Raw genomic sequence first — 27,942 nt, 5'->3', positions numbered from 1 at the left:
TCTTTATGTAGATGTCGTATGACTTTTTATAAAATTAAAAAAAAAACATGTGCTAAGAATATTTATAAAGTCGGGATTTGGGAAGGATTCTCGAGAAATTACCCCATTCCTGTCATTTACTAAACTATTAGGGCATGCTTGGATTGAGGGTAATGTATTAAAGGGTTAATAAAAGTCAAACTAAGGTAATTAAAGGTGATGATGAGGGGATGAAGTGGTGGCAAAGGGAACAAGCTAGTGTTGGCAAGAAGAAAATAAAAGGGAAGGGGGAACAAATACCCTCATCATAGGAGGAATAGTTACCCACCATCCCACTAGGGTGATTATTACCCTCATTTGGGGGTTAATTTCTTCCCCTCTTCCTCCCTTCTCCTCACAACACCACCACTATCACAACTTCTCATCACAATACCACCACACCACCCTCCTTGCAACCACCTCAATTCACCTTCATTGTCCTTTTATTATGGTGGTTTGACTTTTATTACCCCATAATTCATTACACCCAATCCAAGCGTGCCCTTAGGAATATTAATAAGTAAGGGGCTAATTCTTTTTAATAAGAGTATATCATGAATCATGATACGAAACAGCACTACTGCAGTAACAATAGTTTATTTTATTTGGACAATAACAATAGTTTAATAAAGAGAAAGAACAAACACATGAAGTTGGCACTATTTAGTCTGTATAAATAAGGGCACTATTTAGAAAACTGGTCACTCAACACAACCACTCAATCCCCTCGCACACAAAAAATAAAATACAAAGTACTAATCTTTTCCGATTAGAGCATACAATGGCGTCAACGATGGAAGCATGGCTTGCTCAACTAGTAAGATTTCTAATACCTTGCAATCTATTACTCCCTCCCTTCCATTCATAATAGTAAACTATGTGTTAGGTGAATAATTATGTTTATAGTATAATTTGAAACAAAAATTTACCGAATTAACCCAGCTAATTTGTACTGTACATAAGAGCCGAAAATATATTATTTTTTCTAAATACAAAACGAGCGCACTTGGTAATTTCACCGAATGGATTTATTATTTTGTTTGACTTTTTAACGTATTAGGTAAAAAAAAATTTACCAATGAAAATTTGCAAAAATATGATGCCATCATAGAATTAGAATTTCCAAACTTATATGTGAATCGTCTTATATATAAGACCAACTTTTTAATCAAATAATAGTTATGTGTTCATAGTATAATCAATTAAATAGTTATCTTTTTTAATCAAATAGTTACGATTTATCATCCTATAGTTACAAATTTAATAATGAATTAACAATTTTATGCGTAAGGCGGTCTTATAGAAAACATAGCGCGCCCAAGACCAATTACGTACACCAGCATCCATGTTTCTTCTTGAAAAACTTTGGCCTGAATGACCATTATTAAACGTAGGGATGTCAGATCGGGTCATTGGTCGGTTACGGGTCGGATAATGTAGTTGTGCGGGGTCATTGTGCTTATGCAGATTAAATGTGCCAAATTTTTTTTAAAGGTCACTTCGATTTTTGTCAGAAGTCGGTTGAATCGAGTAAGTTTTTGACAGCCCTAATTAAATGTGTAGTGTGGTAGTTGAACCTACCCACCCTATTTGTTCCCCTATCAATCTAGTTAGTTGTTAGCTGGATTGACTAACCGGTTGAATTAACAGTATGTATAAAGTGTTTCACATAAACGATGTAGATTTATATGGGTTGTAATTTTAGACGAAATTCAGAAATGAATAAAGAAAGTTAACCTGAAAACAAAACTAATCAGGTTCCTGACGAATGATATTTCACCAAACCCCTCTTGTATTGATGCCCTTGCCTGATTATGAGATCGACTTTTGAACTTGTTCTCGATGTACCTTGTATATTACACGTACAACGATGGTCATGATATTGTTTGATGCAGGAAATGGATCAAATTCATAATGTAATCGAAAATAGCTGTTATCAGCAGTATCAAGAGAGTGAAACAATGGAAGCTTGTTTTGATGAACAAGTTGCTGATGCTGCAGTAATTGGGGAGGACTTCCGGTACTCTGTCTACGATACGAGCGACGACACCGCGTCTCCTCCGCTAGATTTTCTGGTCGACCAATTCATAACAACTCCTCATATATCCGATGATAACAATATCAAAAATGATGTTGAAGAGAGCCAACCACCATCAAAGGAGCAAGCACTGAGAGGAGTTAGAAAGAGAAAACGACAACCAGGCAAAGTGCAAGATCACATTTTGGCCGAGAGGAGACGCCGCGAGTTACTCAGTCAGCTCTTCATTTCCCTCTCTGCACTTGTTCCCGGTCTTAAAAAGGTACTCCCTCGTCTTACTAAATTAACTTGTACTCACTTGCATTTTGCGCAATCGATCTCCAACAAAATACTTTGATTAATTATTTTCAAATTCATCTTTACCATTACCATTTGTACAACTATTAAGATAAAATAGGAAAATTGTGTCAAAATATCGGTGAATATAATAAAATATGGATAAAATAGGATAGATTGGTAAAAAGGTGAATGAATGTAAGAAAAAAAATGAATAAAATAAGAGAAAATATATGGGGGAAAACTTATATGTTGTGGGGGTAATAAAGTAAATTTTCATGTCAAAAATTGAATAAAACAAAGTGTAAATAACATTATGAAACATACCTGTTTAGTTCACTTTATTTCAGGACCTTATTACTTATTTCAGATCAGATCAGAAAAAACAGTTAATAACCTTATTAACTATTATTATTATTATTATTATTTTTTTTTTATTATAATAATAATAATAATAATTATTATTATTATTAGTATTAGTATTATTTATTATTATTAGTATTATTATTATTAGTATCACAAATTCTTATTTACATGGGGTGTACGATAAATATTGTACACCGAAGTTAAAGTTGATGTAAAATACTTAAAAGTCAACCTTGTATATGTAAAAGTTATCTACATTTTAGTAATAAAAATTTTCATTTTAATAAAAATATTTATTCAAAATCACTAATAATGTATAAAATTAATCATTTAACACTTTAAAATATTTATCTAATAATTTTTTTTAAATAATATAAAAATTAGAGAAAACTAGATTAAAGTTAAGTTGGTGCACAATAAATTTATTATACAACTTGTACACACAAGACCTTTTATATTAATATTAGCAGTACGATATGATAGACTCTGTACTAGCAGTAGCATTAAAGATAAAGGAGCAGTAAAAAAAAATACTCCTCCAAAAATTAAAGAAAAGAGTTAGTTGGCTGACAGCCACACAAAATTCCACTTTTAATGATATTTTTCATCAATCCTTTAATTTTCTTTATTTTTTTCCTTAAATTTTTTTTTAAATAGGGTGATGTTTGGTTGCACTAGAAAAGTCATATTTTCCCTATATTTGCAACTTCCATGTGTTTTAACTTTTTAGCAATTGAGTATTCTTATTTGATTGAGCATAATGAGTTCAACTTATCAAGGGGACTAGGTAAGCAACTTCAACCATTTTAGAGGAAATAGAACTTCGTTCACTTCAATTCCTATGTTCATGTCAACCAAACAAGCTCTTTGCCATTGACTTCCTAGGAAATGAAACTTACCATGCATTATAGTAACAACCAAACCAGCCCTGAATCGTGTTGATAGTTCGTACGAAGCACTCACGTGCTAGCCTATCTCATTTTCAACATTTTTTTACGTATATTTATATTTTGTTTTTAATTTTGGTTTAAAAAGTATTTTAGCCGAGCCGTTATCATATCGCACTGTATCCTCGAATTTAAAAGTTGTTGTTTTTCGATTTGGCCCCGTCTTGTATATTTTTCCCACGCTAAATTGGGTTGTTCAATCTAATTGTAATTGTATGGGTATTAATTAACTGTTCTGAAGTATCAGTTTTCATTAACCATGCATTGATTGAGTATGATTTATCGTGGTTGGTGGACGATGGTGACACACCATTCCGGAAAATCCTGGCTCCACAACTGCAGATCGACAAGATATCAGTGTTAGTAGAAGCAATCAAACATATGAAGCAACTTCAAGAGAAAGTAAAGGTACTTGAAGAAGTAGCTGCAAAGAGAACAGTGGTTGTGAAAAAATCTAAAGTGATGGTTGACGACAATAATAACAGCAGTGATGATAATGTTTCTTCGTCGACTGTGGCAGACGATTCTCCAAATGCAAGCAGTGGCAGTAGGGGTAATGGTGGTGGTGGTGGTGGCGGTGGCGGTGATAATGTTTCTTCGTTTCCGGAGATTGACGTTATGATATCCGGCAAGGCCCTCCTCTTAAGAGTTTATTGTGAAAAGCAGAAAGGGATAGTAGCAAAGTTATTTGCAGAGATAGACAAACATGATTTGAAAGTTACTACTTCTAGCGTTATACCATTTGAGAACCTAGCACTAGACATTACCATCGTCGCACAGGTATTTCTTCCATCTTTCGATCATTGTCGACTTTGTCAAAACAAACAACTGAAAATTATTGAAAATTGAAAAATTAATTTACTTTTACCACCTTTAGAAAACCACAATTTATTTTTAACCAACTTACTTAATTTTTTATTGTATTTTATCACTCTAAAAAGGAAAAAAGAAAAAAAAAAGTGTTTTTGCCACTAAGTGACGTTTTCCATCACTTTACTGCTACAGGAATACCGAAAACGTTAATTGATGAAAAAAAAAAAAAGAAGCAAACCTCTTATTTTTTAATGGTGGTAATAGACAATAAAAATTTAGGTAGTAAAAAATAAATTGTGTTTGTACAAAGGTGATCAAAAAAAATTATCCAAATGATTTTTCAGGAAAATATTTTACACCAAACCAAAAACTCCCTAAGATGAAAAATTAGTTTCGTTTAACGCTTTGATTTTTACCGTGTGAAATTACTTTTACTTACTAATTAAAACTTATCTTTATGGATTACATCTCATTTTTATTTATTAAACTGATTTACTAGTTTTTTAAAAATATATTAAAAGTACGCATTAGAACTTTATTGGTTATAACTGATTTCTATTTACTGAAATGACTTCTACTGAATAAGGTAAAATAAACGAGCCCTTAATAATTAAAATGACTTAAAGAAAACAACACTTGTTCTTAAAAAAGTGTTTTCCTACTTTGAATTTTGCAGATGGAAAGGGGTTTCAACCACAAGAATGTGAAAGATTTTGTTAGAACTCTTCGCAAAGCCCTTCGTTTAGCGAGCTACCAATGCAATGAATCGAGTGAAGATGAACATTAATTGCTCATAGCTTGAAATTACAATAGTTTAGCTGATATTTACGGAATACTAGTAGTAGGGTGGTATAATTAAGTAGGACAAGGCCGATTACTCCCAGATTTGTTTTTCTTAAAAAAATTGTTCTTGTTTTGTCTTTACCGACTTTTCATGATTAATAAATTGAAAAATCGGTTTTTTCATGAAATACCCTCGAGGTTTCGCGTAATGCACCAAATACACCCGCGTGTTTCAAAATACATAATATACCCCTATTTAAACTTATTTGCACTAAATATCCCTGAACTTAACGGAAGTCTAACGCCGTTAGTGATTAACCCCAAATCTGTTAATTAAACCTAATTAATTAAAAAATTAACTCCTAATTAACTAATTAGCCCCCAATTAACTAATTAACTTCATCTCCTTGCTTCTCTTCCTCCTCCTTCCCACCATCACTCAATTCAACACCACCATTCTCCAGCATCCCAACCCGACACCACTACCCCAACCGGCGGCACCACTACCGACCTCCCACCACCACCACTACCGAACTTCCACGCCCATCTCCACCTACCTGGGGAACCGCAGCAGAGGCAGCGACGGTGGTGGTTCGACTCGCTCATTTCTACCCACAACCGCCACCACCCTTAATCAAAAGTCCCCCGTAAACCCCGCCGGCAAACCAACCTACGCTACTTCATGTGGGCCCAAGCATGGTGGATCGGCTCGCTCATTTCTACCCTCAACGCCCAATCTGAAGACCCAGAAACCCTAACCCCTAATTGATCAAACCCTAACCTTCATCTTCTCTTCTCTTTCCCCATACTATTAATGGGATTATGGAAAAACAAAATTGGTGTTTGGGATGATTTGTGATGATTTGCGATGATTAAGCACAAATAATGGGATTATGGAAAAACAAAATTTGTGTTCCCGGCGGTACTTTGAAGGCGGTTGAATTTGGGATGTTCTAATTTTATTTTGGTTTGTTCTTGTAAATTGGTGTTGTGTGGTTTCATATTAGAATTGGGTTTGATTTGTTATCTGATTTCTTGTAATGTATCCCTTCCCCTCTCATTCGTTCAAGCCAATTCCATGGTAGTTAACCATGGATGTCCTTTAATCGAAGCCCAGATCCTCCACCATTGTCGTAGTAAAGCTCACAACTCCCTCCACTACTAGCAGCAACTGCGTTCGACTTCGACGAAGCCCACACGTAATTTAGTGTTAATGGTGATGGGGTAAAGGTGGAGAGATGAAAAATGAGATACTTCGTGGAGAGTTAACAGAATTGGGTTGGGTTGTGGAGGCATGGGTTCATGAATAGGGAGCAAGAATAGGGGACGGTGAGGTGCGTCGGCGGCTCTGACATGTCAAGCGAGGGAGCCGGAGTATGCCGACGTGACGCAAGGGCCAGCGAAGGTGTTTGCAGGTACGGTGGTTATGGTATTAGGACGACAATGGTGGATTGGTGTTTGTTGTAGTTAGGTAGTTATTAGGATTAGTTTAGGATAGTTTAGAGTTAATTAGGTTTAATTAGGTTAATTAAGGGGTTAATTAGATTAATTAGAGGTTAATTACTAACGGCGTTAGACTTCCGTTAAGTTCAGGGGCATTTGGTGCAAATAAGTTTAAATAGGGGTATATTATGTATTTTGAAACACGCAGGTGTATTTGGTGCATTATATGAAACCTCGAGGGTATTTCATGAAAAAACCGTTGAAAAATTGATTAAAATTAGTATTTTGTTTTAGTTGATGGGCCCGTTATTACACGTGTTACCGGGTCAAAAAATGACCCGACCCGAAAAGCAACGAAAACCAATTGACTAGAAATTATTAGGTGTATTCGAGTGTATCGTGCATTCATTCATACTTTTATGTTTGTGGGTGATCCTCGCATTTTCTCCTCACATGTAAGCAAAAAATGTGCACTTTATATGTTCTACCAACCGACACCCAAACCGAGTATATCCGAGAAATAGTGAGATCAAAACTGACCCGAATCGATCTGTTGTTCACCAGAAAGTCGATTTAACCCGTGAATTCAACACCAGAACCCGAATCGCTAGCAATTCGAGGAGACCCGTAACCCGATTTGCATCGGAAAACTTCTAACCGATCCAAACCCGCATCTGATTTGATAACAATCCGAAAATCAAATTTACCCAGAAACAACTGCAACCAACCTAACCCAATAAAATGGATACCCGATTTTACCCGAATCATATCTAATTAACTCGTCATTCATCTAACTCAAGTTAACCGAATTAAACTATTAATTATGTAAATCCAACTCGACATATGAAAATTTATCATGTTTTGGAGGAGTTAAGCTCACAATTGGGGTCTCAGTTTTACGAAAAATCACCAATCAGGACCTCAAAGTTTTTTGTCACCGATTGGGACCTCATTTCCCTCTTTCCAATTAAAGTTAACCATTGTAGTTAAAGAAAGATAAGTCATCGAGTTAAGAAATAATTAATTCCGCCCACTTCCATCAGCAGTCGGCATCACCACCTTAGTTTTCCTTCCTTTCCTCCATTAATGGATTTTCATCCATTACGGGTCACAATTCAACAATATATAATTGATCAAAAGATGCTAGGTAACTAATTCATCTAATACATAGAACCATATATGACCGATTCAACAGAAAAACACAACAAACAACTGAAAATTTTGAAAACCAAGAACCCAAAATTCAAATAGTAGGGGTAAAACGATGAAGAAATTACCGGCAAATTGCTCATTTCAAAGCATAAAGTCTACTCTCTCTAATTACCATGTCTAAGCAACCAAAATCACAGGAACCACTTTTTTGGATAATTAAAACCCAAATAATTAAGAATTCGTGGCCATTTTTGCTAAACCTCTCTCTTCCAGCACCACCCATTGATTTCGAACCGTGCCCAATGTATAAGTCAAAATCTTGCATGCAAGGATCAAATTGCTGAAAACCGAAGATAGACTGAGGAGTTTAGTGCTTTATTGATCTAAATTAGTCATCAACTTACCACTTTGAGGCATTATTTTTTTCAATTGATTTGGGGAAGCCTTTTATTTTGAAGATAAAGAGGAGAAAGAAGAGAGGAAAGAATGTGCACTATGATCGATTGTTGCTCGTTTCAGTGTTAAATTGGTCGGAGATGATGGTTGAAGAGGAGGAGGTGGTGAAGGAGGAGGCTGTGACCGTGAGAGAGGAGGACGAGTCAAGGGAAGAGAGACATTGAAAAATTATGTTTTTCTTTCTTAAATTTTGTCAAGTAATTTATTTTTATTTTTAAAAAATAAAAAATTATTTGAAGGGACCTCTAGTTTTAGCTCCGATAAGTTAAACATGGGTTAAGTGACCAGATTCATAACTTTAGGTCCCAATTGATAACTAAAAATAAGTGAGGTCCTGATTGGTGATTTTTGGCAAATGTGAGACCCCAAATACAGGGTTAACTCTGTTTTGGAGACAATGTAATAGAAGTTCAAAAAATATTTATTTGGCAGGAATATAGAATAATAAAGTGACCTGAATTTTATCACAAACTTGAGAGCTACTCTATTAATAGAACACAAGATTACAAACTTAGCTCAATCTACCCTTCGCAAATCCAATCCGTAATTGACTTAAATCGAGGTATATCTTATCTGAACTTGACCCGAACCTGAGACTCACCAATTCATACTTGACCCGAATCCGAGACTTAGCCAATCCGGGAATGACCTTTACTCGAAGTAGTCTGGTCAAATTGTAGCCGAATCCGACATGTCCTGAACCAAACTCAATCAGAACCAAATCAAACCTATATAAAATTGTTTTAAACCCAAACCAGTTCCAACTGAACTTGATATTGACCAGAACTGAAGTTTCCCGATCAGAAACCAAGTTCAATCTGAAATAATTTATGACCACTGCGGGAATTTGTATCATTAATGACAACCCAATGACGGGTCAAGAATCCCGTCGAAAAAGTCATTTGCGACGGGCCTAACAACCAAATAAAGACATGAACAACCGTCGCAAATGCCTTTAGCGACGGGCTAACGACGGGATTTTCCATCAATGACGACCCCTTTTATGACGGGTTTGCGACAAGAAATCCCACCACTATTGTCATTTAGCGACGGGACTTTCCGTCGTTAATGGTACAATTTCTTGTAGTGGACCCAACCTCGCTCGAACTAAAGTTATTCGAATCGATCCGAATTGAAATATTGACTCGGCATTAAGCGATTTTGACGTGACCCAAACCGCTTCTAAATGATCCGATGACTGGATTTGACAGCCTAAATGAGAGTAGCTAAATATAGGATGTTTTGCAATAAAAGTTTAAAAAAGTGATTGTAAGGGTGTGTTCTTTTAAACTTATAGGACCTGAACTTATTTTTGAACTTATCTTATTTGAACTTATCTGAACTTATATGACCTTATTTAACCTATAAGATCTTATAGGACCTTATATGACCTTATTTAACTTATATGAACTTATAGGACCTTATAAGACCTTATTTAAAGGTTATTAGATTATTACTAAATTTTTAACCATTAAAATATTGATAATAGTTGATTGTAAATATTAATAAAATATAAATTAGTAAAGCAATTATTATTTAGTCCTTATATTAATAATTATATTTTATGTTATTTAATAATATAAATTATTACTCTTTAATAATTATCCAAAATTTATAAAATCCAAGTACAAATTCGACCAAAAAAAATCGTCCACTGATTTGTGATGTACATGTAATTTTAAAAGTGTTTACGGAGTATTAAGTTTTCCCCTTATAATTATATTGATAGTGATTAATAATAACATATTAACTCATATTTACATATCATTGATAATTATTATCGTCAATTAGTAACCACAAATTATTTTAATATAATAATATAAATATGATTTATTTAATATAACAACGCAAATAATCATAATTTACGTATTTTATTTAAGACATTTTTGGAACTTATACGGCCTTATTGGAACTTATACGGCCTTATTGGAACTTATACGACTTTTATGAAACTTAATTATAGGAACTTATTGAAACTTATAAGACCTTATTGGTACTTATATGACATTATTGGAACTTATAGGACCTTATTCCACTTATAGAAACTTATATGACTTATGGGACTTGAAAATAAGGTCCTATAAGTTGAAGAGAACAAGGCCTAAATGACAGTTTGTCCTTATATTGTCTAAATTTACAACCCTTACCAACCCATATAATTTTTTTTTTGTCAAAGTCGTTAATGGTCCTTTTAGACATTAAAAAACTAATTTAAAGGAAAAATTGGTAATATTAATCTAACCTTTTGACCGATTTTGTTTTATTAAGCCCACCTACTACATATTTTTTAATAATCCCACCTTTATTACCCAACGACTTTTATTGGGCATAACAAGTCATAAACTTGTTGTAGGCGGTAATATGTCCTTACGTTGCAGTACTATCTCTCGATATATTCAGTCATTATCATCAATTTATCACTATCTCGTTGACTTTTTCACCGGTTACTGGTCACTTAAGCCCAATAAAAGTCGTTGGGTAGTAAAGGTGGGATTATTAAAAAATATGTCGTAGGTGGGATTAATAAAAGAAAATCGTTCAAAGGTTGGATTAATATTACCAAATTTTCCTATCTTAAATTATTAAACACTTTACACAAATCTCTATTATATAAGCCAAGAGCTTAGGGCTTTTTCGTAACATCACTTTTTGTGTCCCCCATGTAAATTACAGAAACACCCTTCACTGTTTCACAGTTTAATCCAACTAGAGATCTGATTTGATAGCAATATTCTAACGCCCAAAAGTATTGGCCCATTAATTGTACAATCTACTGCAGTACCACATGATAAAATCTTTTATATGACAATTACCGGCCATAATTTGGGTTGATTGAGAGTTAAAATCAAGAAAGAAAAAGAAAATTAGGGAAAGAAAATATTACAAATTATTACAATTGCCAAATGAAATAAAAATTATTAAAAATCAGGAAACTAATATTATTACAGCTTATTCCAATTGCCAAATTAAAACAAAATCACAGAGTAAACCAAAAAGTCTGAAAAATTCACCAGAAACCAGAAGGAAAAAAACCTCCATAAACTAAAAGACAAAAAAACCTTCTACCGCATTGATTCTCAGAAGAAAAAAAATCATTCCCAAACTAAAAAAAATAATACAACCGTACTGATTCTCAGAAGAAAACCAAAAGAAAGTCATTCTCGGAAAAACCACGTCACCGTTCATCTACATAACTTTTTTTTATGTGATATAGATATTCTTACATTGTGAATTTCGATTTATTTAGTTCTAATTTTATTCTGAACTAACTTTACAGGATGATAGAGTACAATTATCCAACTTTTGGACATTTATATCCTAGCGGGGTACAACGATATGATGTACGAGCCCGACTGATTCGCAGTTACGACATTTTCAACTACAACCATAAAGGAACAACTAAGCAAACATGAAAAATGTTTTTTGTCGATGTTGACGTAAATGACCATACGCTTCATTCAATTTTTCATGAAATTTGAACTATATCATAAATTTTTCTTGTGTTTTCTTTTGTAGGGTTGAGGGCATACAGTGCAATATTTTTGGGCCCGCGATTGAAAATTTTATAAGAAGGTTTCAAAAGGGATTCATTTATATACTCCTAGCTTGCTGTACAAGAGATTTTTGCTGAAGGGAAAAACAAAATTGTCCCCAATTGAAAACAGATGATCATTAAAGAAGAAGCAAATGTGATACGCGAGGAGGAGAATGACATTTCCATACCTTCATTCCACTATAATTTGGTTCATTTGAACCGATTGAGTTATCACATCGACTGTACCAATAGAGTTTATGGTACTTTTACCGTTTATTAATTGGAACATTGATGATGTTTTAGATGCAATGGGATTGGTTCTATATGTTTCACCAATTGAGCATATTGGAGTAGATTAAGTCAAAAGAGACGTGACAATATATAATGGATACAGCATAAGTCCTCTCAATTATTAAAATGTTAATCACTTATCGAATTTACCTTTATTTCGATAAATTTTTCCTAATATTGTTTTACTTTCTACTTGCAGCTGGACAGTTATTAAATTAACACTTTGGAATGATTTTGTGCACGTTCTTGGTGATGAAAATCTTAATCAAGTTGACATTTGTCCAATTATTGTAGCATGTGATCTGCATATCAAGAGATTTTATAGGTTACTGCTTCGAGTTACCATATTTGATAAAAGTGGTAATTTGATAGTCACAATGTTACACGATCTTGCACAATACCTTTTAGGTTGTTTAGCTACTGAAATAAAATCACTACTTCAACAGATTTCAATCTAATACTTTGACAACATAAAATTTTCAATTAATTAGCTCATGTTGTTTTTACATCTTAATATTTATTTTAATGTTCATGCAGCCTAATGGACGTAATTGGGTCATGGAAAAAGTATTTTCATGTTTCGGAAACAAAGCTTTTTCATGAGTGCTACATCCACCAATTTGAGATTAAATCCTGAACATTCGTATACAGTTGGTTATGTGTTGCACATCGATTGGGCGGAGGAGTGCATGTGGTTAAACAAGTATATTGCGAGCAAAAGAAAAAAGTGATACTTACTATTTTATATGTTTAATAACTTTACTTCAATGCTTAAATTTTGATTTTTCGATGGGATATATTAGTTGTAACAAAATAATGTTAAGTTTTTTAATAGCTTTAATTGGTCAAAGATTCGATTTTTCGTCATGTAAGGCTACGAGTATTGTATGACTTCACTATCGCAAAATATAAACTTTGCGAATGAGTTTTAGTGCCTAATATTTGTAAAATTTCGCACGCATCGCGTGCATAAAATACAAGTAGGTAATAATTCCATCAGCTAGTCAAATCTGCTACAACTAATAGCTAGTCAAATCTGCTAACGACCCATTCTCAAACAAAGCCTTAAACATGTTTAAGTTGGACATTTATTAGATACAGATGAATTACTCCAGAATATATATTTGGGAAAGGGGGTTTGTTAATTGGTGCAATGAGTGCCTCGTGGTAGTGTCGGGTAAGATATATGGAAAATGGACCCATTTGGCGGCGTGATCACATAGTCTTAGCCAAGCCATGTCCAGATTGGACACTAATGTTACTTCTCATTGAGTTTGTGCACATGCATATAGATTTAGGGAGTAGCTTTTAACAACTTAAACCCCACCACGTTTTATTGCATTTTTGGTTCTTTCACCAATTTGTTAAGACTTCTGTTCTAATCTTTAACCACATGACAATAAGGGGAATTTACAAGCTAGGTTAAAATTACATGTTCTTTTGCAAGAAAGTTAGCCCGAACCTTCTGCCTTGCGGTTCGGGCGAGCACAATATATATGCTAGCTAGGAAGTAGGAAATCATAAACAAATAATCACAATGGTTCTATAATTCTATGGAACCCTACCCCTCATGTCTATATCTCATCATCAACTAATTGGCAGCACAAATAGAATTGAACATACCTCATATATGACTATCTTGGTTCGATCTGCATGCATGCAGGCTTTAATACTGCCTCAGTAGTCAGTAGTTTCCCTCTGCACAAGTAAATGATTTACTTGCAGCTTCTTCTTCTGCTCCATTTGTAACCTGCAAATGTGATAGATATCTTTCCTGTCTTCGTTAACATTCATCATCATCTCACAAAGTCACAATACATAATTCATATATACAGGTTCCACATTATGCTATTATGGTCACAAGAATTGGAATTCAGATTATACATGTCTATTAATATTCTACAGGACCCTGCCTTCTTTTACGGTTTTACCATCTGATGTTACAACAGACAGATATAATATCATACTACGACACGTACAGTTCCACAATCACCGGTTTGAGCACATGTTAATATACAACTAGAAAGCATGGATTGGACGCACAGAATGAGACTGTAGAGACTTGAGAAAGACGTCTACCCATCACTTCAAGCTTCTAATCAAATCCTATCAACCGGATCAGTTGTCTTGTACACCCACATGTTCAGATACAGCAGCAAAAGAATCAAGATTGCAGTTGATAAACGTAACTGTAATGGTTTAGTCATGGGTATTTCTATCTGGCACATCAACTACAAATGACTCAGTCACCATTGTCGATCCTCAGGCCTCCCTTCAATGATTTCCGGATGTAGGGACACCACCCAAGAGTAGTTCTGTTCTGTCCAACAGAAACATAACTTTAAAATGTTGAAATTCAATACATACAAAAGAATACATTAAGTAAAGCCAACCAAAAGCTAGGATAATGTCATAATAACATAATATCATAATATATTGGCCTTGCAGGAAACAAAGCGGATCTTGCAGATGAAAAGATTATAACAATTAACAAACGCAGGGGCCTTGCTTGCAGTGCAGGTAAACAAAATAGACCTTGCATATATGAAAATATAATGACCTACCATAATAACAACAATCAAATAAACAATATTTGTATTCATCATCCTCTATTGCTCCACCAATTGTTAAATATGCATATGCCATATTGCCATACCAGAAACTAGATGTTGATTAGAGCATCTTCAAAGTTAAGCTACAAGACATTGTAGCTTACGTTGCCCCATTAAATTTTTAAGCTACTACACATTCTAGCTACAAACACTACAATGGTTAGCGCGTTACACTCCATTGTAGCTTGCCCAAAAAATACGAGGCATTGTAGTCTGAGGAACGGTGCATACTAATGTAGTGAAAAATGCCTATTGTAAATTTAGCATGATGTATACGAAGTGACCAGTGGCAGAGCCACGGTCCTCTTAGGGGGGTCCTTGACCCCACTTGATTTTTTTTTTTATATTTATAGTTAAATTTTCATTTTTTTAAAAAAATACATAATTTTAGTGAAAGTCTTATCAGGTTTTAAATAGTGACCCCGCTATCTTGAATTTCTGGATCCGCTACGTAATAGAGTTAGTGTATATAAATGTAGTTTAAAATGCTGAATATGCATGCTAAACTGAGCATGGTGAATATAAGGCGATGTAAGCATAGAATCGGAGTATATAAAATTATAAATGATGTTAAAAATTCCTAATATTGATAATAGAGATTGTGTTATTCACACACAAAAACGTATAACTCATTAGGGAAAAAACAATACTCCGTAATAGGGAAGATGTGTGTATTTTCTAGGAACATGAGTTGTGAAAAATTCCTTTAATGGACTCCTATTTTCTGATTACCATGCTCGATTCACAATATTAGGAACTTTTAACATCAATTATATATACTGATACTATGCTTACACCGCCTCATGTTCACCATGCTCAGTTTACTATGTTCAGCCTATTAAATATATTTATATACACCGACGCTACTACTACGTCACTTTGTATATATACACCCTGCTAAATTTACGATATTCGACATTTTTCACTACATCTGTATACAACGTTCATCAGACTTAGGGGTGGTAATTTCATCCAAAACCGACGGATATCTAAATCACCCGAACCGAATATATGGATGAAAACCCGGTAAAACACGGATGTTAAACGAGTGGCGGGTAGATCGGGTGATGGTCAGGTCGAATACCAGTGGAGGTTCATCCAACCCGTCACGCGATCCATCATCCGATCCATCCATCCTTCCGTTAAAATTATTAAATTTCTACTCCCTCCGTATTTTTTTAAGAGATACACTTGGTCGTGCACGGGTATTAAGAAGAATAATTGAATGAAATAAAATAATAAAGCAAGTGGGGTTGGATAGATATTTTAATAATTAAATATGTGGGGACCATGTCATTTTGGTGGGTGGAGGGTGGGGTGGGTTTATGAAAATATTTGTTTAATAGAATGGTGGGTGATATGGTATATTAGATGTATTATTTAATTAGATGGTGTGGTTGATAAGTTACTAAAAATGGCAAGTGTATCTCTTAAATAAATACGGTCGGAAAAGGCAAGTGTATCTCTTAAAAAAATACGGAGGGAGTAATACAATTACATGATTACTAATAGAATATATAAACATATTTACATTAATGTATTATAGTACTTTGTACTTAACGGATATTGGTTTATAGGCATCTAATTAGTACCTAATATTTTCAATTTACAAGCAAAAAAAAATCAATTTTTTTTGGTTAAAAATAGGTAAATACTCCATCCGTCTCAGATTAGTTGTTACACTTTCCTTTTTCATCTGTCCCACATTAGTTGTTACACTTCTAAATTATGAATGACCCCACAATTATTATATTGTCTCTCTCTTACCACTAAATTTTTTTTGTCCCCACACCTTCTCTCATTAAAAAATACCCCACTAATTTCTATCACATCTACTTTTTCAATAAAATAACAATTGATAACCAAAAATCACTTATCACCTAAAACTTTGTGCAAAGACAAGTGTAACGACTAAATTGGAACGGAGGGAGTAAGTAATTCTTTTTGAACTTGTACGTATTACCTAATAATTTTTTTTATTATTAGCAATGTAGGCTATTTTACAATCCAGATGTATCAACATTATAATTCATATATTGTCCATTATATTAACACATGTTACTTTATATTAATATTATAAATAAATTTGACGATACTTCTAATTACACCCGATTCATCCGCGGATGATGGATTAAATTGGTCGGATGTGGATGAAGGGTAAATAGAGTGATAGATGGGTTGGATGAACAGTTGGTGGATGGAGGCGGATGAAGCTCCACCTCCGATCCGTTGTCACCCCTAATCAGACTACAACGCCTCGTATTTACCATGATTGGATTATTCTCCTACTTTACCCACTACTGCACATTAACTTAGTACTCCCTCCGTCCTTAAAAGATGCCTCATACAACATTTTTCACTTTTATTAAGCTAGAATTCAAAGTGAAAGCATGTGGTTTGTAGTTTAAATAATAGAATGTGAGAGAAAACATTAGAGGATCACATACTATAAATGATATGAAGCAAACTCAAAGGGGCAAACCGAAAAGGAAATTGGGGCAATCTTTTAGAGATGGAGGGAGTACATCTCTTACTTTTTCCACCTATTTTCTTACACTCATTCACCACTCCTGAAAAAACAAGAGTCTTACGTTAAATGTGTATAACAACAAAAAGACGGAGGAAATATATTTTTTGTTCTCCAATAATAAGTGTGTAGCAACACATTTTATTATAGCAGTGAATAAGAGCAGCACCATTGGTACAATAATGACATAAGCAGCTGTTAAAATCTTGTAGCTATTTTGGGCTACGTAACTAAAAAAATATAGCTCAAATAAATAAATTATTTAAATTAAATATTATAGGGAGCTACAAAGTATTGTAGCCCACCAATATAAAAATTTATAGTTTTAATCAATGGTAGTTAGAAATTTGATGTGTCAAACTTAGCCACAACATCTTATAGCTCACCATTGGAGTCGCCCTAAATCACAAAATTTTGTTGCGCCTCCCAATTTTTGACAAACGATTTAAAATTAATTAATTATTGAGTTGTTCAACTCTCCTAACTTCATTCTGCGCTTTATATTTGGGGCTTGAGTGTAATAATTGTTTAAGAAATCGCGAGGGTGTTATGAGTGGATACATAACGAGCGCCGGCTGGCCGGGTCCAGCTCAGGCTCGGCCCATGGGAATGGGGTTCGCGGGCTTGGGGTAGCGTTCTAATGCACTGGGTTAGAGCAAAATTGTATTTTAGAGCAGTAGTTCGGCCACTGCGCGATAAGTTCAGATCATATTCGTAACATTATTATAAGTTGTTCTAATTATTATTTCTTAACCATATAAACACACTACTCCGGACATTAGAAAAACATAAAAATAGTATACGCATTGATTATATTGGAGTTACATTGAAAAGAAGGGAAAAAGACACCTGTTGCTTGTTCGGCGAGTAGAAGGTTCCGGATGTTCGGCGTTGCTCTTCCGGAGTTCCGGTGAAAATCATCACATGGCAGAGCAGCCTGCTGTAATTGCGAGTCCAATTAACGATTTTTTCGGAACGGGAAAAGCGGGCCAATTAACGTTGGTGGGGACGGCTGTTGAAGCAGCGGTGGTAAGAATAGGATTTGGAGTTGGGCATTGGTTAATTGGTTGTGGAGGTGGTTGATTAGAGGCCATTGTTGCAGCACGGGAGATTGAGGAAAAGATAGAGCGGTTATTGAAATGCGGTGGTTGTGGCGGTGGAACGTGGATCTGTGGTGGTGGCGGAGGGACGGAGAATTAGGATCTACGGTGTCTGTTTTTGATAGTACGGAATTCGGGATTACGGAAAAGAAGAAAGATGAAGGAGAAATAAAGAAAATTAAAAAATACTCCATAAATTCTTAAGGCCCTATTTGGTTCATTATTAGTAAAGGAAAGGAAGAGAAAAGAAAGGAAGGGAAAAGAATGGAAGGGAAAGTGATTTAATTTTCCTGTGTTTGGTTTAAAGGAAAGAAAGGAAGAGAAGGAAAAAGAAATATAAATGACAGCTTTTAATTTTCTCTTTCCTTCCGAATTCCTCCAATTTTGGGAGGAAAGGAAAGTGAAAATTTTATAAAGGAGCTTTCCTTCCAATTCCCTTCCTTTCCTTTCACTTCCCATATAATTATTTGTACCAAATACAGAAAATCTTATTTTAACTTTCCTTTCTTTTCTTTTCCTTCCAATTCTTCCCAACCAAATAAGGCCTAAAAATGCAGAGATCAGTTAGAAATGACACTTGGACTATTTGACGTATTCAACAGGTTAAAAGAAATAAGAACTGGATGGCATCGTGCATTAAACCACCTGTCCATGATCTGTATTAAGCTTCATTACTTAATCATATAACGGAGTATTATGATTTATGAACTAATTATTTGTTAATTACGCTGTACTGCTTTGCTTTAATTTAATTCTTTCTCTGTTATTAAGTCAATTCATGATTACCAAGTACTTGCCTACATTTTCGTCAAACAGACATTTTCATTTTCTGTCCATATTTTGAATTTAACATCTGTAAAACCTTAAAACTGTGGTCAATGGTCAAGGATATGTAGCACCTGCATTACCATCATTTAATCACATGCACCTTTCTTTTTCTTTCTTTTTTTTATAATTTATTTAGTGCTCATATATCCTCATCACCTCTTCGTAATAATGGGTTGTAAAATTCGTTCTTTTACCCTTTTTTTTTTCTTTTTTGTGCGCTAGAACTCTAGAAGTATGAAGTATCTACTAAATTCGTTGACAGCTTGCCACAATCTATAAAATGTTCAATGGCTACGTGCATAACTACATACACTTATCAAATATAATTGGTTATTCGACGGATCGGGTTAGGACTGATGTAGGTAAAAAAAGATCGGAACATTAAAAATGGTCAATAATATGCCAAAAAGTGAATCAAGAATCAATAGCGGATCGATAATGAAATGACCATAAAAAACGAGAAAGGAGATAGACAAAGGTAAATATAATTGAATACGAATCTATACTTATAACTATTGTTCATCATAACTACTCAAAATTTCAAAATCATTAGGCTATTGTTTTCTACCCTCCTATATCAATTAAAGTTGATCATCAAAGATCATATTCAATAAAACCTTTTAACTTGACCTAAATCATATAGGAACCCTGTCAAATAAGGTAGTTAACAAGTTAGTATACTCATATATGTATTTCACAAAGGAGACATCATAAAGTTAATCTCATGTGTTGCGATTGTCCCCTTATAGAATTGAAATTTATCTACCGGGTAATTATTCATCTCTTGCATAAAACCCGGTCAACACTTTTTTTATTAGGTAAAAATGACTAAACTGGTTGATGAATCAACACCTATGACAGGTCAGGTAGTCAGCTACACAAGTCTAAATTTGAGTAATTCTCAAGTATTTGTGTAGCTGATGGAGCTCGATCATGTGACATCTAAGTCACAAGGTGAGCTTTCCCCAACTCCACCAACTTATGTTGGTTAACTCAGTTGACACTTGCACACCTGACAAATCACACATTCACATCGCACAACATATCCCGATTATAGTTCACACCAGAATAGCAAAAACTATTAAACTCTGGAAAACCTCGTTTTAGCGACTTCTATGTCTTCATAGCTTTATTTTTCATCCATTGAATTGAACCTATTTATATCGATCTACTTAAATACTTATGGTAGTAACAACTAACAAGTCTCATGTTAGCCGTTATGTCACGTCCACAATCCACCTCGATCTCTCTCAGTCTCTCTCTTTGGAGGCTACTATCATAAGTACTACTCTTGAAATAGAAGTGGGCCCACTATTGAAGAACTACAAAAAAAACACAACAACATTATTAATTGTAAAGAAAACAAGAACACCACACTCTAATCAAACTTCCAAAAGATCAAAACCCACTTTTGCGCTGTTCTGGGGACTCCCTTCACCCTCACCCTCACCTTTACTTTTCCTTAATCTTAATTAGTTTTCTTAATTCTTTTTATTATTCTTAATTAATTTATTAATCCTCAACTCTTTCCACCAATAAACTTCTGGAGTACTACTACTCTACTCTTCAATAAAATATTAATCATTTCCTTATTATTATAAACAATACTCCACTATTATTCTCTCTTCATCATCTTCTTCTTCTTCAACGTTATTATTTTTAATTAATTAATTAATTAAAGTATTAATTATTAACTGCTAGTTTAATTTGATATCCAACCATTACCTGCTTTGAATCTTCAACTCCTCTGCAACTTCCCACGATCTCCACCTTCTCCCTCCCTTTTTTCTCTCTCCTCTTTTCTCTCTCTACAATTTGTTGAATTTCAGGAAGATTTTCTGTTATAGATTTTCTTCAGTACAGTTCAACGCACGATCGTCTGCCATTTTATAGGGTGCGTTAATTCTCTATTTTCACTTAGCTTTTACAAGTTTGTTTGTCAGTTATCATTTTAACGATTATTGCCAATTGTAATCATTGATTAAGAACATAATTATCTAGTTTAGTTGACATTTTTCTAAATTTTGAGCGTTTTCTTTCACATCTGCAGTTTGATGATAATGATATAGCAATTGCAAATCATAATTATCTGCCACAATTTGAGCTAATTTTTGAGGTATTTTCAAATTCTGATGAAATTACTCAATTTGACTTGATGCTAAGCAATGATTATTTATGTTGTGCAAGTAATGATAGTTGAATATATAAGGACGACATTGATAATTTTGTTCTGTTTTTCGATTTCGATGTCGTTGGAACTTAGTCAACAACTACCTCACCAGGTTATATGTTGATTGACTTCAGTGGTAGTATGCTTCAGAAATCAAGGATACGTTTCGGTTTCGATTTCGATGTTGAATTTTGGTGGACAAATTTGTTCTTATTTTTGTTGTTGTACCTCACCATGTTATATATTGATTGACTTCAGTGGTATGCTAGAGAAATTGAGGATTTCGAGGTTTGAATGGGCTGATGAATTGTCAAAATATTGAGCATTTGTGGCGATTTGATAAACTGGAGCCTACATGGGAGGATTACTGCACCTTTTTGATTTTCATCAAGGGTCCTTGGGAAAGAAACATAAGAAACAAGGGAGCGGTATGTTTTCAAATTCGATATCATCCTACACTGAATTATTGCATACTTGCATTTGTTGTGTACTGATTTTGTTCACAATTGGTTGAATTTGACAACAAATTGGGCTAAAGAACATTTGAGCTATGATCTGTATGATTCTATTAACTGGAAATGTCTGACATTGTTTGTTGATTGGGTTATATAGCCGATGTTGCAGCGCCTCGCAACAGTATAGAGATGGTCGCTGAAACTTGGCGGAACCATTATGCTGTTGAAAACTGTGAACAGGTGACTTGCCCTGATTCCCTATAATGTATTTCCATTTTTCTGTATGAGACATGTAATTCTTTGAGCATCTGTGTTGCCTGTTAGTTTGGCACAGATTGTCTTTCCTTTTTCTAGTTTAGGACAATTAGTTGTGGGAAGGCATAAGATTGTCAAGTAATCTGCTACAGAAAACTAGATTAGTAATCTGCTACGTAAAACTTATACTCTTATAGACTAATTTCAGGATGAAATGTTACTTTTAGGACACTCACTCAGTTGTAGCCTTATTACACATTTACATATCCTGAAGACAGTCCTGGTGACCCTTAACAATGGTGTTGGGTTAGAGTGTTAGATCCATTATTCATGAGCTCTCGCTCCTTTTTGAGTGACTACTAGTTTTCCCAATCTCAGTGGTCTAATTTTGCATACTTCGGTGAAGTACTCGTTTTTCTCGGCCTTTCCTCAACCCCAACCCATAAAATAGAGAAAAATCTATCTTCATATCGGACAAGAGTATTGCATGTCAATCATTAGGATATTCATTCATTCAAATGTTCGACTTGCTTATTTTGCCGTTTACTGACACATTTAGCAGGATTTGCCCAAGAGGAGCTACTATCCCACGGATGCCTCAATAAAGAAGTTGATTAGCAGGGACTTGTCTAAAAAACAAAACAGCAAACAGAATGCACCAAGTATTGTTGCAAGGCTGATGGGGATGGATATAGTGCCAGTGGATACCATACCTGAAGAGCAACCATTTCAGGACACAGATGACAAGATCAAATTCATTGACAAAAAAATCCAGATCATTGAAAAGGTGTCATCTGTTCGTACCCCTAAAAAGTCAAAGTCAAAGTCATCATCTATCAAAAAGGAATACCGGTCATATAAAGACACATATTTTCGGTACTGGAGCAGTGGCGGCACGAATTTGGGAAAGCCACGTCCTCGAGTACACCCTCAGGAGAAAGAGCTTCAGAAGTTTAAGAAAGACTTTGAAGCATGGCAGACATCCAGATTTCTTGAATGTGCAAGGGTTGTTCAACTCGGCAACATTCCTGAACAGTGGCTTGCTCAGTTGGATCTTACAAAAGAAAAGATGTCCATTTACGAGTCTTCTAGAAAAGATGCTATTGAAAAATCTGGTGAACTTAAAAGGGATGGGTTAAGATCACGGTCTCTACATGTTGCTGATTTTGAGCGTCTTGGATATAAGAAGGATGTATTCTTACCTAAGCACAAGGAATCATATTCTTTCAGTGGAATGGTACCAGGTAGAGACCTTGATCAGCAGCTCTCTTTAAGGGATTTTGATATAGACTCTGAGAAATCTTGTGCTCCTTCAAAGATAGTAGTTTTGAAGCCGGGTCCTGATAGCTTTAGTACCAATGATGAGTCTTGGGTTACTTCTTCTAGCTCAATGGATGATAGAGATTGTATAGAAGACCTTCTCGAGGAAGTAAGGGAAAGATTGAAATATGAAATGCAAGGTAATGCCTTAAAAAAAGGTCCCATGGTTAGAGGTGGCGGCATTGAGACTCCGTTTAAGGAAAAACCAGCCTATGCAAAACAATCCTATCAACCAGTTGCTAAGGAAAATACCAGTAGAGACCTTGGAAGGAAGTTGTTTAGGTCAGAATCAGCACGATTTTATCAAAGTGAAAAAAGTCTGATGAGTGAGCTGGCTCCATCATCACCCGATTACATGAGCAGAGATACCAGGAACTTTTTGTCAGAGAGGCTGCGGAATATTATAGATGGAGAAGAAAAACACCAAAATCGCAATCTCAATCTCATCTCTGATTTCTCTCCCAGGGAACGCTTGTTTGACGATGCTAGGGGACGATTAGAGAAAGCTAGGGATATTTTGAATGCTGAACAAGGGCAGCACTATTGGCGTGATGGGAACTACAGAACAGATACACAATCTAGGTCCTTCCGGTATGAGCCAATTAGTAGTAATGATGGGAATATTCAAGAACAACCATCTCCTAGAAATCTGGTCCGATCTTTGTCAGCTCCGTTATCAGGAATGTCATTTGGGAAGCTTCTTCTAGAGGACAGATTTGTTTCACCTGGGACTCACATTAAAAGGAAACACGAGGCGTTTGAAAATTTTCCAATGGATGTCAAAGACCAAAGGAAAGAAAGGTTTAATTTGCGAGAGAAGGTTTCCAGTCTTAAGCATAGCCTCTCTCTCCGGAGGATGTTGTTTAGCAGAAAGCTCGAGTCCATGGATTTCTCTGAGAGAAATGAATTTGATTCAGCAAAAGATATAATGAATGGACCCACAGTTATGTCAAGCTTCAATGACAGGAATGTAAGTAAACATTATTATATTCCAAATTTATGTAGCTATTCTTTTTTAGTGGCTCACTTAGAAAGATCAATAATTCATTTTTGTTTCACCTGTAATGTGATTCTAGGACAACTCAACTGAGCTTCCGCCTAGTCCTGCATCCGTATGCAGTAGTTATCATGAAGAATTTTGGAAGCCAGTAGACAATCCCAGTCCAGCATCAATGTCAGACATGACTTCTGTAGAAGATCAAAGTGTAGGCAATGTTTTCAAAGAGATCAGCTCCAATCTTACAGGTTTTGCTCATTTTGGTCTTATTTGGAAGCAAATTTCTTATGTTCCTGAGTGTCTAATACATGTTTGCATGATTTTATGCTTTTTGAGTTGAGATATCGAATAATTGGAATACAATTTGTTACAGCTGCATAGTCAAGTACAATTATTTGATTCATGTTAATATTGCCTGCATGCTGCATCATACTACATCAATATAAATGATTGTTTTATACTCCGTAGCTATTTATCATCTGGTTAGTGGTCCTTTTAGATGGAAACTCTTGTGATATACCGTGTCATTTGTTGTCAAATGTGCTTTTATGAGGATTTTGACGAGTATATATGCTGATATTTTTCCAATATAGAAGAATCTCCCAATTGGCTGCAACCTGATCAGCAAGTTGTTTGTGCATTCCACACTCTCCATTTATAGACAACTGAGATCATTTCATTTGTAATTCATTATCTTGAGAATGCGAATTGATCTTGTGTTTTTTATTGTCGTTATATTGTCATTGTTCTTGTCTGACAGAGTTGCGAAAGAAGTTAAACCAACTTGATTATGAAGGATCAGAAATCAGTCAAATCACCACTGTTACAGAGGAATATCCTTCAGAACTGGAGGTGAATGACTTGGAAAACGAAGCAGAAGTCTATATCAAGAACCTGCTTGTTACTTCAGGTTTGTATGATGGTTCATGGGTGAAATCCTTTTCAAGATGGGATCCATACGTGAAGCCCATGGGCAATTGGGTCTTTGAAAAAGTGGAAGAATCATACCAAAAACCAACCTATGAAAATGAAGTCAGGAATTACGACGATGACTGTAGTTTGGAGCATAAATTATTGTTTGATCTATTGAATGAGGCACTCACAGTTGTACTTGCCCCCCCAAGAACATTGTCTAAATTCAGGAGGAAGATAACTGATATTACCATATTGCCCCACCCTCAAGGCAGAAAACTGTTGGAGCAGGTATGGGATATGGTATGCGAGTATTTATACCCCTCGAGTTACACTGACACATCCTGTTATTCATTCGAGGATTTAGTTGCTCATGACCTGCATGTTATGCCTTGGTCAAGTTTGTTGGAGGAAGAGACAATTGATATCGGTAAAGAGCTGGAATTTCAAATTATAGGGGATCTTGTGGAAGAACTTTTGATGGACATGCAGTTTTAATTAAGTTTTGATTTGTGTACAGATACCACAGTTTTTACTCGTGGGATAGAGTTGTTTATATGGGTGAATACGGATTTATTTTCCGTTGTTGTGATCGTGTTGGTATAAGTTTACGATTGTAGATGTTCGTGAATAGGTAGGGGATATAACCAAATGACTGTAAATTTTGCTTCTCATGTATCACTAATTCTTTTTCCTTTTTTCCCCTTGACAAGTTGATATATTTATAACAGAAAATGATGATATTCTGAGTGAGTTTCTGAATAAAATTTGTTTTGTAAACTGGTTATTTTTCTGGGGATTGTCCAGGTGAACTTCGATATGTTTGTTGCTTACTTGCTTTGAGCAATTTCCCTTTGGATCTTCTGGTCAAATTCAGCTTTGTCTTTAGTATCGTAGAACGTATACGTAGACCTCTCCTTATTACGTCATGTCACCACTAATTAGCATCATGACACATCATTACAACCAAAAAACATCTAACAAGGATCAAACACCAAACCTCTTTGTTAAAAGTTACACTTCTTACCATCTTAACCAACTACAACTTATGTAATATCTTTCCATATAAGCCTATATATTCTTTTTACAATAAACAATACATTGAATAAAAGTGAATGCAAAAAAAAGAATGATTATTTAATTCATAAATGTACAATTATTACTTTGAAGAAAAGGATCTGACTTTGTTTATATTTTTGGATGTGGGTTTTAATCGGGGAGGCTGTTGATCGACCACTAATCTTATGTTACCACCGTAATTTGATGACGACATCATCTCTACGTGCATATTTGTTTTTTAAAAAACCCAAATAAAAGTCAAAATCCGGGGCAACGCCCGGGTTACATACTAGTTTTCATTTAAAACATGTTTGGATAATGTATTTAGAGGGCAATGAAGATTAAGCAAGAGAATGAATACAAGTTTAAGGGGTGGTCAAAACTCAAAAGCGTGATATAATGATGATTGCCTTGAAGGAGGGAGAAAAACAAGGGGAAGTATCACTAGACCTGATAAAACTGATCCGGATCCGGTATCTGATTCGAAACGATAACCCAAAATTAACCTTAAACTCGAAGTTGATCTAAATCGGAACATTCTTGAATTGACTTGATCACGTATTGACCCGATATTCGAATTAAACTGAACCAAGTAACAAAATCATATCGACCCGAACAAAATTTACTCGAACCGTCAAGGCCCAAATTAATATCCAGTTTACTAATTACTTCATCATGACCTAATATGACCCAGAAAAATGATCTAACCCAATTTAACACGAAGAATACCCGATACTCAGATTGACCTAAACCAAGTACGCAAAGGGAAGATAATATAATCTGGAAGAGTCCAAAGGCCTGAGTCGGTCAGCTTGCACATGTGTGACCACCATGACCCATCTTCCCACTTCCTTAAACAAATAATACTCTCAATCATGAATATATAAACAACGGAAAAATTAATATTCTATCAATGTGGGATTTTCCACTTCTAGCAAGGAGGGACAGTTTTCCACTTTTCACCTTTACACTATTTTATTGGTTTTTACAACTAGAACTTCCAACGGTCACTGCCTCTTTTTGCCGACCACTCTCTATACTTTTACATTTTTTAACCCCTTCTATTACATTATACTAAAATAGACACTGGGGTGACACATGTGAATTTTGGATATTTTAGTCAAATCGATACAACAACAAAAGCCTTAGTCCTAAAATGAGTTGGGGTCGGCTAACCTGAATCGTCATAGGAGATCGTCATTGTAACCAAATCAAACCAGAAAGGAGCGGGAAGTCAAAAGAATAAACAATAAAGAGGAAGAAAGTGGAATTATATTACATAAAAATATTATAAGGGATAATAAAAATAAATAAAGTTTAAAATAAATATAAGTAAAATAAGAACATTTCAAAATAGCATTAAAAAAAAGAGTCAAAATGAAAAATGTATAAGTCAAATGAAGTCATCAACGTATATTCTCTCCCTCCACTCTGTCCTATCCATATTGTCCTCAATCCCAAGTAGGCTCATATCGTGCTCAATCACCTTCCTTCAAGTTTTCTTTGGTCTTCTCCTACCCCTTGTAATTCTATCACTTTGCCACCCTTCTAGCCTCCTAACCGGGGCATCGCTTGATCTTCTGCTTACA

At 34.9% G+C, this 27,942-nt stretch overlaps 2 protein-coding genes and 1 long non-coding RNA gene across 7 annotated transcripts; 2 read left to right on the top strand and 1 right to left on the bottom strand.

The window, feature by feature from the left end:
* Positions 1-704: 704 nt before the first annotated feature.
* LOC110786138 (transcription factor bHLH18) lies at positions 705-6,921 on the top strand. The gene is made up of 4 exons (XM_021990671.2): positions 705-835; positions 1,914-2,318; positions 3,988-4,425; positions 5,135-6,921. Exons 1-4 carry the CDS (start codon positions 800-802, stop codon positions 5,243-5,245), a joined length of 990 nt encoding a protein of 329 aa, XP_021846363.1. The 5' UTR covers positions 705-799; the 3' UTR covers positions 5,246-6,921.
* A 6,956-nt stretch (positions 6,922-13,877) lies between these two features.
* Positions 13,878-19,085, bottom strand: LOC130470518 (uncharacterized). The gene is made up of 3 exons (XR_008931046.1): positions 18,107-19,085; positions 17,178-17,300; positions 13,878-14,438 (listed from the first exon to the last, which is right to left on the bottom strand). It is a non-coding gene; the product is annotated as an uncharacterized lncRNA (long non-coding RNA).
* A 1,478-nt stretch (positions 19,086-20,563) lies between these two features.
* On the top strand, positions 20,564-26,061 carry LOC110786137 (uncharacterized). Of its 5 annotated transcripts, none has more exons than XM_021990668.2 (7): positions 20,565-21,079; positions 21,236-21,301; positions 21,625-21,783; positions 21,968-22,050; positions 22,625-24,355; positions 24,462-24,630; positions 25,143-26,061. In XM_021990668.2, exons 3-7 carry the CDS (start codon positions 21,711-21,713, stop codon positions 25,790-25,792), a joined length of 2,706 nt encoding a protein of 901 aa, XP_021846360.1. In that variant the 5' UTR covers positions 20,565-21,079; positions 21,236-21,301; positions 21,625-21,710; the 3' UTR covers positions 25,793-26,061. The 5 variants fall into 5 exon arrangements, with proteins under 5 accessions (XP_021846361.1, XP_021846360.1, XP_021846359.1 ...); XM_021990667.2 differs by having other exon boundaries at positions 21,614-21,783; XM_056840798.1 differs by having other exon boundaries at positions 20,566-21,079; positions 22,628-24,355.
* Positions 26,062-27,942: the final 1,881 nt, after the last annotated feature.

Source organism: Spinacia oleracea, chromosome 3 (genome assembly GCF_020520425.1).
Source record: "Spinacia oleracea cultivar Varoflay chromosome 3, BTI_SOV_V1, whole genome shotgun sequence".
Taxonomy (NCBI): Eukaryota; Viridiplantae; Streptophyta; class Magnoliopsida; order Caryophyllales; family Amaranthaceae; genus Spinacia; species Spinacia oleracea.
Note: the sequence above shows the minus strand (reverse complement) of the source record. Positions and strands in the feature narration are given on the sequence as shown.

What these genes read in the sequence shown, in the direction of transcription:
- LOC110786138 (XM_021990671.2), top strand. Translation starts at nt 800, where the DNA reads ATGGCGTCAACGATGGAAGCATGGCTTGCTCAACTA. An exon ending in AAGCATGGCTTGCTCAACTA is followed by an intron (nt 836 to 1,913) that starts GTAAGATTTCTA and finishes TGTTTGATGCAG; the next exon opens with GAAATGGATCAAATTCATAA. An exon ending in TTGTTCCCGGTCTTAAAAAG is followed by an intron (nt 2,319 to 3,987) that starts GTACTCCCTCGT and finishes CCACAACTGCAG; the next exon opens with ATCGACAAGATATCAGTGTT.
- LOC110786137 (XM_021990669.2), top strand. Translation starts at nt 21,711, where the DNA reads ATGGGAGGATTACTGCACCTTTTTGATTTTCATCAAGGGTCCTTGGGA. An exon ending in CTGTTGAAAACTGTGAACAG is followed by an intron (nt 22,051 to 22,624) that starts GTGACTTGCCCT and finishes TGACACATTTAG; the next exon opens with CAGGATTTGCCCAAGAGGAG. An exon ending in GATCAGCTCCAATCTTACAG is followed by an intron (nt 24,631 to 25,142) that starts GTTTTGCTCATT and finishes CTTGTCTGACAG; the next exon opens with AGTTGCGAAAGAAGTTAAAC.